Source organism: Cyprinus carpio, chromosome A10 (genome assembly GCF_018340385.1).
Source record: "Cyprinus carpio isolate SPL01 chromosome A10, ASM1834038v1, whole genome shotgun sequence".
NCBI lineage: Eukaryota > Metazoa > Chordata > Actinopteri > Cypriniformes > Cyprinidae > Cyprinus > Cyprinus carpio.
Window position 1 is genome coordinate 11,870,365 of NC_056581.1, and position 12,357 is coordinate 11,882,721.

A 12,357-nucleotide genomic window follows, 5' to 3' on the forward strand; every position below is an offset into this window, starting at 1 on the left:
AATTCACTAGCTCTGTTGAAACCATGGCTTGGTGCTTGTTGAGCCTTGGGAGATGCAGGTTCGAATCCTGTGTTTTTGACTGAAGACTTTCACATTAAGTCAAAAGTAGCACCAAAAAAAGAAACTATGTATCTTCCAGTTGATGGGACCTTTTGAGTCATAAATACTAAGAAATGTGAATTATTTGAAATTACATAAAAAGTCATGTTAGATCAACAGAATTCCACCAAATATTGTCCCAACTAATCATACACAGCTAGTCTGAACAAAGAATTTTAAACCAAACACAGCTGCTAATATGTTAAGGGTTTTGTGAGATTCCAGCATGCATTGCATCATGAATAAATTATGAAGTTACTGTTTGCTGACTTTTGTTTAAACTTTTATTGATTTCTGATTTTTTTTTTTCTGTTATTTGTTGTGCTATTTATTTTCATACTTGTTGATAGTCACCATTCTAGAGGGTTATTTGTGAAGTGTTACATTAATTTTTGCTTCTCTTTTCACATATAAGTTTATACACATACTTTTCAAATACATGGTTTTTGAAAGTTGTACTATGTACAACCTTCAAAAACTATATCCCAGATGTCTTTGCTTTGCAAGGTTAATATGCCTTCAAAAATAAAGATAGGATAGTTCACTTAATAGATTAAGGAACCTTTAAAATTATAGATTTATGGCTATCTATATTTCAATTTAAGGTTACTAATTGAACATTTGCTAACCAAGAAATCTGTAGTTGCCTTAATTTATTGGCTGAATGAAGCATTTTGCGTTTCGGGAACAAACAAATTCAAAATGGCAAAACAAATTACTGTTGTTTAGGACAATTTGTAAGAAAATAGTCGAGAGAACCTAAAAATCTGACTGCATCATGTTACATCGATTTGTAACTTTCTCTCAATAATTCCTTTTTATCAGTGCACAAATAAAACAAAAAACTGCAAGCCCTACCTGCGCTCCCCCTTATACCACTGAAAATCCGCCAGAGGAACTGCAGACGCCTCGCACCACAAAACCCCTTTCTGGCCGACAGCCGTTCCTGTGCTTCGAGCTCGCGAAATGACAGGTGGATCTGTGAAATGAATCACAGGTAACTGAGAAACTGAAAAAAGCATGTGAGAAATGTTTGGTCTTAAAAGGAATTAGTTTTAAAAGAATGAGGCACTCACAGTTTACAGTAACCTGAACAGTCCTCACGTCTGGAGGCGAGATGTCGTTTGATGTGATGCAGTCGTATGAGCCGGACATGTCTTTGGTGATTCCAGTCATTTCCACATACTCACCCTCAGTAATGATTCTATTACCTGTGTTAACACACATAAGGTTAAATTATTAACATACGTAAAGTCATATTATAAAACCAATGCATTATACAATAACATTTTTATTGATATTTAATACAATATATAATATATTACTGTTTATTTTTTATGGTTTCCTTTTAGTCTTTTTTCTGAGAGCATCCGGGAGGTTTTTAACCCAAATGCAATAGCCTTCACTTGTGTGAACACTGCTTTAAGCACAAAATTAAAAATCACAAATTCTCTCATATAGTCTGATAATATATTTGATATTTTCCGTGACTCTCATTAGCAATATAAATGCGCAACATCATTTAAATTATTTAAACCCGACACAACCCTCTCTCATGACATTCAATCAAGAAAGGCTTTGCAGTGCATTGCATCAAACAGGTGTTAATGAAAGTGTAGTGGTGCTGTTTGCTGCTATTTAGTGTTTTTGAGACAGTACTTCTAATTAGCTCAGTTCTACCCACAACCATTCCATGTCACTTTCATTTAACCGTAACAGACTCAGAATCAAACCTATGCCAGCTTTTTTGTTCAGTACAGAGGCTGAAGTATCATAGTAGTGTCATAATGCCACAAGCATTCTTGCTTAATTTAATCCACACTGGCACCAACTAGAGACAACCAGTCGGAGAACATAGAGAGAGTTTCAGCCACTGTTCTGGAATCCTGAAGCTTAAGCACTTATTTTGCTGTGACCGCTCGAAAATGAACAGAATTTATTCACCATTATCTCAATCTGAAGGCAGAACAAGGTTGGTGAATGTCAATAAGACAAATATGTTACACTCGGCTGACCTGGACTGACCCTCCATTGTTGTTCCCTGCTTAAGTCCATCATTTCACAAAACCCACCTGTATCTCCAATTCTGTTATCATGCAAAGAAATTATTCAGTTATTCCTCTGAGAGAGTGAAATAAAGTTTCACCCTCAGGTTCAGACAGCCAGTTAGTGCAAATGTCACTCACAGCACAAACTCCACATTATGCCATCTCATTAATACAGCCTCAGTCCTTCATTTAGTGAAAAGGCTGAGGAGTGGACTTAGGTTGTTATTTTGTTTCTAATAGCATGGCTTTAGGGATTGTGAGAGAGGTTGGTAATTATGCATATCTCCTTATATGACTCAGCTCTGTAATGCTTACAAAGTTTGAGCAATCACTGAGAGGATGGTTCACCCCAGATTACGCTCAACATGTGATGGACTTTCTGAGCCAAAGTCTGAAAATGACATCCCCAAATTTGGAATAAAACTGTTTTTATTAGACTCTGTCCATGTGACAAGAAACACAAAATATTGTGAACTGGTGTTTAAGTCTAAACCATGATGCAGCTGTTTTTGATCAGTGTAGTCAAGTTTTAAGGGATAGTACTTAAAAATTAAACTTCTGCTATCATTTACTTACCCTCATGTTGTTCTAAACCTGATTTTTTTTTCTTCAGTGGAATACAAAAGAAGATATTTTAAAGACTGGTTGTCTATACGTAATTGGGTGAACTAGTTCTTTAAAAATAAAAATGAATGATTGGTTTGTTTATTAAAAACAGACAGCATTTTACTTCATAAGACAATAATTGATGGAATGTGGATTACTTGTGAATTCTGACGGCACCCATTCACTGCATTGGTGATCAAGTGATGTAATGCTAAAATTCTCCAAATCTGTTCCAATGAAGAAACAAACTTGTCTACATCTTGGTTGACTTGAGGGTGAGTACATTTTCAACAAATTTTCATTTTCGGGGGTATAGAAAATAAAGCTGAAACATTCTTCAAAATATCCTCTATGTTCTACAGAAGCATTTTTTTTTTCCTATATTATTTTGAATATGATCAACAGGCCCAGGTGTTCAAACATCTAAACTTTACAATCACTGCCAGGTGATATACACTGCCAAAATATCTTGCAATACAAAAAATAAAGCATAAAAATAGTTTTATTTCTTACTTGACAAAAGCCTTGGAAAGAGAAAATAAGAAATGTTCAGCAAGAACTAATCAGAGCAGTTTAGATGTTTGAAATGATTTTTGATCATCTCACTCCCAGCAAGGTTTTTTTTTTTTTTTTTTTTGTATTATAGGTTAGTTTTATACAGGATGTGAAAGCAACACTAAAAACCTGAAAATTAGAAGTGAAGGTCACAGTGTGTGGCCCTTTCTCACTTCATAAACTGTAATCAATGATAAAGTGCAACCAAAAGGATTTTCCTCCAGTTTTTCAGACAGCACTTTTTCTGAATCAGCTGAGGTTATGCATTTGACCCTGCTGTGCTGTTTACGTTCACCACGAAGAAGAGTGTTTCTAAGTTGTACAGAATAAGATTTTATTCACACAAAGGGATTTATTTTATCCTACAACAAAGCTGCAGTTGCTTTGCTTTCTGTAGCTATGAACTGGAAAAAAAGAAGAACATCATAAAGAGCAGCTCTAATAGTGACACTTCCACATTTTATTTATTCTCATGTAGTTTTCATTTATATTTAGTTATTAGAACGGTCAGTTTGAGTTTCGAACGGCGATTGGGTTAGTGTAGATAGCCACGGTGAACAGCAATCATTTATAATGTTTACTTTAGAGACAGAAAGCAAACACCGGGCCCATAGCAATTACATCCAGCACTGAGTAATAATCCTGCTGCTGTCATGAGACTGTCTTCCTGAACAGAGCAGAAGATTATTAGAATGTAAAAGAGAATGACAGTGTAAACAGGAAAGAATAAATAAACTGGTCTGTGCTGTCGGTGTACAGTCAGCCAGAGGAAAAAGCAATGACTGAGAAATGCTCCAATAACTAAATTTAGGAGATTATGATCAAGGGAAAGACTCGAACTCATGTTACAGTTGGAAAGTAAAGTAGTTTATACAGATCAGGCCACTGAAGCAGACAGGACAACATTAAGATAAGGCTTTATTTAGGAGATATTTGACTTTATTAAGCTCTTATTATTGAATATCCGCACATGAATGAATTAAGCTGACTCATCTTTTTAGCATGACCTTTTTTCATCACACTTTTCCTGTTCTTCTTGTTCTCATGTTCTTTCAGAGAATGGATAATGGTTTTCATAAATATTTTATCACTGAAACAGTTGTTTTAGCACTTGACTAATCTGTATACATTTAACATTTTGGAATTACAAATCTATTTTACAAATCTACAAACGATGATGATAATAATAATAGTTTATTGTGCAGAAAATATTCATATTAGAATGATTTCTGAAGGATCATGTGATACTGAAGACTGAGTAATGATGCTAAGAATTCAGCATTGCCTTTATTGGATACATTATATTAATATATAATGTATGTGTGTGTGTGTGTGTGTGTGTGTGTGTGTGTGTGTGTGTGTGTGTGTGTGTCTGGGTGTGGTGTGTGTGTACGTGTTTTTGTGACATATCAGGACACAGTTTTGTATAATATATAAACCATAAAGAATGAGTTTTTTTGAGAAATAAAAAATTCACAAAAAACGCTTATAAACCATAAAGAATAAGTTTTTTTGAGAAAGTAAAAATGCACAAAGTTTCCTGTAAGGGGTAGGGTTAGGTGTAGGGTTGGTGTAGGGCAATAGCACATACAGTTTGTAAAGTATAAAAACCATTATGCCTATGGAATGTCCCCACTTTTCACAAAAAACAAATGTGTGTGTGTGCGTGTGTGTGTGAGTGTTTGTGTGTGTGTTTTGATGGCTTTAGTGGGAAATGAAAGGACTGAGAGTCACTAATTCATACTCAACAAAACATCACATGAAAACCAATCACTAATTCATACTCTCTAAAACATCACAGGAAAACCAAAATTAGGGGGAAAAAATCTAGATAAACTAGTCATTCTTAATAATCTGAAAGACTAGTCAACAATCCCTTATTTGTATACTGTAGCATGCTTTTAAAGTGTGTTGACTCAAATAAGGGGATCCATGCATAGAAGTGAAATGGAATGAGAAAATTTCCAGCCTCTGAGGCACCAACAAAATACACTGAAGTGGGTCAGTGGCTCTGTGCATTAAAACGGGTCATTCAATCTTTCCGGTAATGTGACGTGAAGCTAGCTAGGCCAATGACCAAGCTACAAAAGCTGTACTACAGCTGCATTGTATCATCACGCGAGCATGTGCTTTAACACTCCCCTGCAGGCATTCTGGGCTTCTTCATCAACTAATAAACACATTATGGAATGATATTACACATATAATGATATTTCAGTGTGCTAATGATTTCATAATATGCCGCTGACCATCATTACTGTTTGTCAACATACCTAATTGCATTTTGCAATCGTCCCTAAATGGACTACCTCCTTAATAGAAATTCAAATGATCATTACTTCAGATTGTAAAGCAATGACTAAGCTAATTACAGGAAGTCATAATGTTTATAACAGGGAAAATGAGGATGTCACAAGGACTTTTCATAACATGCTGCGAACAGCAAGATATAAAAGCCGTTTCCGACAAACAGGTTTCAAAGAACTGCAAACGAGGCTGGGAGCAAGAGATGAAATCCATCCTCTGTAGCTTCACAGAAATGAGATTTTTCCTCTTCTGTTGTCACTTTGTTGGAGACTATCGTTAAAAACACTAGTAGTGCTTTATCTGGCCTCACCCCATTCAATCTGACCTGGGCTCTAGAAGAGCTAGAAGGTTGAGAGGTCTTGATTGAAAGAGCAAGAAAGAAAAGAAAGAAATCTACAAGGGAGGTACAAATTTAAAGAGACAGTAAACCTAAAAATAAAAATTCTGTAATTATTTACTGCAATATCATCATCATCATTAACATTTTTTTATTTAATTTTTTTGGACAAACTCGCACCGTTTCAAAGTTTGGGTCAGTAAGCTTTTTAACATTTTTTTTAGTTTTTTAATTTTTTTACAAGTATCTTATGTTCATCACATTTATTTGATCAAAAATACAGTAAAATCAGTAATATTGTGAATATTCATCAGCCATTACTACAGTCTTCAGTGCCACAGGATCCTCCAAAAATCATTCTAATATGCTGATTGACTATCAATGTTGGAAACAGTTGCTTAATATCTTTTTGGAGCCTGTGATACTTTTCAAGAATCTGGGGTCTATACTTTTTTTTTTTTTTTTGATAGAAATTAATACTTTTATTTAGCAAGGATATGTTAAATTGAAAGAAAAAAAAAGTGATAGCAAAGACTTACATTGTTACAAAAGATTTCTGAGCTTTGCATGAAAACCATCCAAAGTATTAGCATTATTCTTTGTAAATCTTAGTTTTGCATGAATAAAACCTTACATGAAATCCTATTTGAGTGACATTAAATTGAGCAGATGATGACCATTTTTTTTTATTATTGAACAAAGGTTGTTTTCTAAGAAAGGAAAAATCGGACTGAATGCTTCCATGCAGGTCTAAATGTTTGAGTACACTGAGTACTCTTTGAATGAATACTTGCATTGCCTGCAGATTGAAAGAAAAACAGCACTTGAACCCCGGCTGTTCAGTGAACATCATCTGTATTTTGCTGTCAACTCTCAAGCAGTGTGTCTAAATCCTCCAATCATGCCCTGGTAAGCAGCAGGTCACCATGGTTACACAGTTCAGTGAAAACGATCATCGCTGGCCTTTCACTCCTGCATGACCTTTCTCTCTTTTTTACTCTTTTTCTGCTTTTGCTCTTACAACACTTGTGCTGCCAAACAAATAACTCGCTATGCATGATTTATGCATGATTTATGTAGGAACGCATCTTCATTAATCTAGTCAAAGTCAAGCCACACTAATTAAAACAGCGATTTCGTTTCTAACTGCCAATCAATTACTGCCTAGTTATGTTCCCTCTTGAGAGGGAAGAGGCCATTACGGCTTAGTGGGATGTCGTTTTTTACAATGGATGGATCGGCTCTCTTAGGTCGTTCTGCATTGAATGTTTGGTTCTTGGTTGAGTAATGGTGTAGTTAAGATGGGAGTGTAGCTCCTATGACCATACCTATTGGTTGGCACATGCATGTATTTAATACTATATACTGTATATTGGATTGAGCAAATAGTAAGCATATTTGTTGTTCTGTCCTGAAGGAGGGCTCCGAGCTCGGAATATAGCCCAAACCCAGAGAACTCCCCCAAATCCCTAGTATGGGATGATAATAGTATAAAGTGAGGAGTTGGGGTGGAGAAGGAATGCTGGAAAACTGTCGTGGGACAGAGGTAAGTTGGCTGTATATATATATATATATATTGTGCTAGTTAAGCTGATTAACTGAACACGTTATATATATATATATATATATATATCTGTTGATATATATGTATATATATATATATATTGTGCTAGTTAAGCTGATTAACTGAACACGTTCCACCTGTGCCGAATTGGTTGATTATCTGATCGTGCTCCATTTGGACCTTGTTAATAAAACATAATTTCTATTTTCTGTTGATCTTGTTCAACCCTCAGAGACCCAAGGAGTGATACTTATTATGCATTTTCTTTTATTCTCATTGAAAGTGTTTTTAGGACGCCAGTGATTATGAAAATTGTGACTTTTTATGCATAAACATAAAAAGAAATAAGATCTGTGGCTCACTTTTAGTTTCCAGAGCCTGAGGCTGCCAGAGGGACCACACAGTCCTCTTCTTCATGTAAGAACACTAAGAACTATAAGGTAATATGGATATTTTATTTTCCATTGCAAAAAAAATAAATAATAATAATTGCTTATTATAAGTATATTATAAGCATGCAGACACACATGCTTTGATTTTGAAGCCTTTACAGTTGGATAGAAGAACAAAACTTCAATATATTTATTAAACAAGCCCACTTAAGCTCTGTGAAGTTTCCTGTTATATTTGTACATCTCCCTGACTCCCAGTAACCTGAAAATGCATATTAATAATCCAGTAGAAACTTCAGTAACACTTTAGAATAGGGAACATTTATTCATTATTAACTACGACTTTTCCCTCAATATATACCTAATATTTTTTTTTTCCCTGATGTTGACATTTTTCTATGACTGCACATGCTGGAAGATAAAAAAGAAAAAAAACAGTTTAATGTCAAACATAATGGTGTCAGCAGGATCATCTTGTTGATCAGTTTATTTTGCAATAATGGCATAGCTACATACTAAATAAATTAATAAATATATAGAAATAAAAGATGGATTCTAGATGCAATTATTCATTTTTTGAGAAGAAAGACATTCTGAAATGCTATGAGAGGCATGAAACCAGCACAATGACAACAGTCAATTATACAGTTAAGCGGTCATCATTTAAAAATATGTCTGCAAATTTCAGCAGTTGTGTAATAAGTAGTTTTAGTAAATAAATAACTAAATAAATAATAAATGTTAGCTTTACTACATTGCGTTAGTTTTACAATGTGATCTAATGCCATGGAAGCAAACCCTTCACTTGACAAAAATATTCTCTGCTTAGAAAAGAACGTCACCATGTTCCCATTGATGTGTCTATAAAATATTAGTTTCACCTGCGTGTATAGTCTAATGTAATGAATCGCTCCTGTCAACAGATTTCGCCAGAAAGAAATCATCCGGTCGCCCCCAAAAAACATCGGCAAATTTGGGCCATAAATCAGCGCAGCCAAAAACAAGTCAAGCTCTGTGCGTTCATCAGAGTGTTAATTCTGTCAGATACAAATAAATAATGATTTATCACCAAGGCCTCCCAGCTTCTGCTGCCCCCTCCTTCATTCTCTCTCTCCTCACTGACGCGATGGGAAGGCATGACGACACCATTGGCCCCATAAGTCACATGTGTGAGTTTGTAATGGAAAGATAAGAGGGCAGCAATGCATCCAGGGAATACATGTTCTTTTCAGGCTTCATCGACTATGTGACTGGTTTAATAAGATGGAGAAGAGGTTGATTGTGCTTGAAACACATGAGCATGGCTTGATAACACTGGTTTGGGACAGGGAATATGAACTAGTTAGTATGTGACTCGAGAGAGGGATGCCACAGTCACTGATGTAACGCTAGAGCACATTAGCAAATGTCTAATTTCATGGAAAGAAAATCTGAATTCTGTTAATTCTACGTTTAAATGTTGTATAATCATTAAACATTTATTAACAGTACATAACCTTTTGCACATCAGGGCCAAACATATTACACAAATTATGATTTATTATATAGATTAGTAATTATGTGTTTGACAAGTTTATATATTTCTGATATACTTTTTTTTTTTCAGTGGAACACACACACACACACACACTCAAAGATGTTTTGAAAAAAAAGATCTCTTTGGACCCCACTGACTTTCACTGTATAGAAAAAAATAGTAATTTTTTATTTATTTTTTTTGAGTGAACTGTCCTTTTAAGCTTTTACTTATGTCCTTTTGTCTTTAACTGACCATAAGTTGCTCTGTCAAGTGTAACCGGAGTGAAAAGAGAAGGTGAGGGAGGAATGACAGCGGCAGTGAGACGGAAAGAGAGGAGCATGACAGAGAAGCGCTTAAGAGAGAGAGTGATGTGAAAACTGTCATGCTTCCAAGGCTAAACAAAGCCCTCTCACAGCTAAGACACTACAAAATGGAGATGCCCACATCAGTCTGATTCCTCTTAACGTTTCACAGTCCCAGTTTCATCACATCACACGAGAAGAGCTGCAGTTCAAATGAAAGACATTTGAACTTGCAGGAAAAATGGAGAAATAATAACCTCAAGGTCAGGCTGCAAATGCTCAGGCACTTACTCATAATTTAAACCAGCTATACTATACTACAGTTATACTTAAACTAGTTATATTATTTAAAAAAAAAAAAAAAAAAAAAAAAAAGCTAAGCGTTGCTGGTCCTAAAAGGCTTTTGCTCACTTGTCAACTGGTCATGCAAGACCATCTTAAACCCGCTGATTAAAGCATTTTTTTCCTTTAGGGTAGTTATTTAGGGTAAGCTACTTTATATATATATATATATATATATATATATATATATATATATATATATATATATAATATATATATATATATATATAAATAACCAAATATATTATATACATATCATATAAATATTAGAATATTCTATAATCAGAATATTTAATAAAAAAAATAAAAAATTAAAAAAAAAAAAAAGATTAATATTTTTTTGGCCAAACTGTGGTACTTTTTTCCAAGATGTGATGAACACCTTTTATTTCAAATAATGTAAAATCTTATGTCTTTACTATCACCTGTCACATCAATTTAATGTGTCCTTGCTGAAATCATTAAAATAGAATTGACCAAAAAAAAAAAAAAAAAGATTCGGACTGATTTTTACAGCATATATAAGTGGATAGAAAAGAGAGTTATTTTGAACTTTTTGACACACTACTGAAAAATTTAGTTAAGTTAGTAGTGTTGCTACTTCGTTACACACACAACGCTGTAGTTTGGGTTGTGAATTTTTTCTCATTCGGTGGGAAGAGAGAGGGCCCTGTATGAAAGCATTAGTCAAAATGTTCATTGTTAGCAAATAATGAAACACTCAGATAATGCCATCTCCATCAAAAGTTTCACATAAAAACTCAACACACACATGGAGGGATGCTCAGTGCAGAAATTAATAATGTAACTAATAATGTACACTGCAATTGTACTTGCAATGCCATTTTGCTTTTGAAACAATATCCAGACGATGTGCTGAAAATTATGCCTGTGCTAAAGGAAGACGCTGATGTGGCAATGTGCACTTACTGAAAAAATGAACCTCAACACAATAGTAAAGATAAAATATCTACAGTAAAGACTTTAAAAGAGTCTCACACTGATCACACTCATTCTCGTCCCATCTGAGTTAAACTACAGTGGATTAGTCAGGCTTGTCCTGGCAGCTCTTCATTGATCCCACTGTTAATCTGACAGATAGCTGATAACCAGGCCTGCCCTGATATAGGGGTCACATCTTCACATATATCGAGGCAGCATAACTTCTCACAAGACTAACTACATGAATATATGTGTGTGCAGGTTATATAATATGTAGATATAACTAGGCCTGCAATTCTGCCAAAGCTCAGCAGATTTCTGCAGAATCTGAACTCCCATCATTCACAGTATTCGTCCTCTTGCCTGATTGTTTATACGTTTTTCCTCATTATAACTGCATTTTGAATAAATGTTGTTTATAAAACTATATTTGCATACCCTGAAGGAAATACCCATGCTTGCAAGGCAGCAAAAGAACAGTGCTTATATTTTGGGTTAAATGATAGTATGGAAAGTTAGAAATCCAATTAAAGATAGATAGATAGATAGATAGATAGATAGATAGATAGATAGATAGATAGATAGATAGATAGACAGACAGACAGACAGACAGATACAATGATGATGTCATGTGTCTCAGTCTATATTATGGCAGACTGGGGATAACTGACATACTTTTAGGTTTATTTTTGAAATTCAATTTCTATAGGCATATACCCTTGGCTACTGAAAAAAGCTTTTGAACATTTCCAAGAAAAAAGGTAGTTCAATGAACAATAGTCCCCAGTATAGTGGGCTATGTTGGCATACATTTTTATTTCACCCAAAAACAAATATATATTAACCAAACGATTTTCACCTGTTTCAAGATCGCTCACTGTTTACACTTTGATTGATGCACGTGAGCAAACAGACTATCTAGTCAAATCTAATCTAATCAAATATAGTCGCTGCATTTGGCAGTCACTGTTCATCTGTTAAAGCGAAAACACAAACGGTAATGCAAGATTTGCTACTGCGTTTGGATTATTTCACAATTTATGGATCCACATATGGAAAACGCAACTGAAAAAAAACAATTTGGAATTTCTTTTGAATTTTTTTTTTTTTTTTTTATGTTTTTTCTAATAAATTTGTTAATCACATAAAGTACTTAACAAAACAATTAAAATAAAAAAAAAAAACACAACAAAAACAACAAAAAAAATTTAATAAAAAAAAAACTATTGACTGTAATTAGGCATCTGAATACAAAAAGTGCTTTACTATTTTTTATGCCTTTCTTATAAAACAGTAAATTCAAAAACTCATGGATAACAACAATAATTATATTTTAGTACTGTA

General features: G+C 34.3%; 1 protein-coding gene across 2 annotated transcripts in view; it reads right to left on the reverse strand.

The window, feature by feature from the left end:
- LOC109091108 (opioid-binding protein/cell adhesion molecule-like) overlaps positions 1-12,357 on the reverse strand; it is a 161,716-nt gene that overhangs the window by 1,497 nt on the left and 147,862 nt on the right. For both annotated transcript variants that reach the window (XM_042765240.1, XM_042765239.1), the window contains 2 exons: positions 1,176-1,310; positions 958-1,078 (listed from right to left, as the gene is read on the reverse strand). In XM_042765240.1, the coding sequence (XP_042621174.1) occupies positions 958-1,078; positions 1,176-1,310 (256 nt within the window). The remainder of the gene's footprint in view (positions 1-957; positions 1,079-1,175; positions 1,311-12,357) is intronic.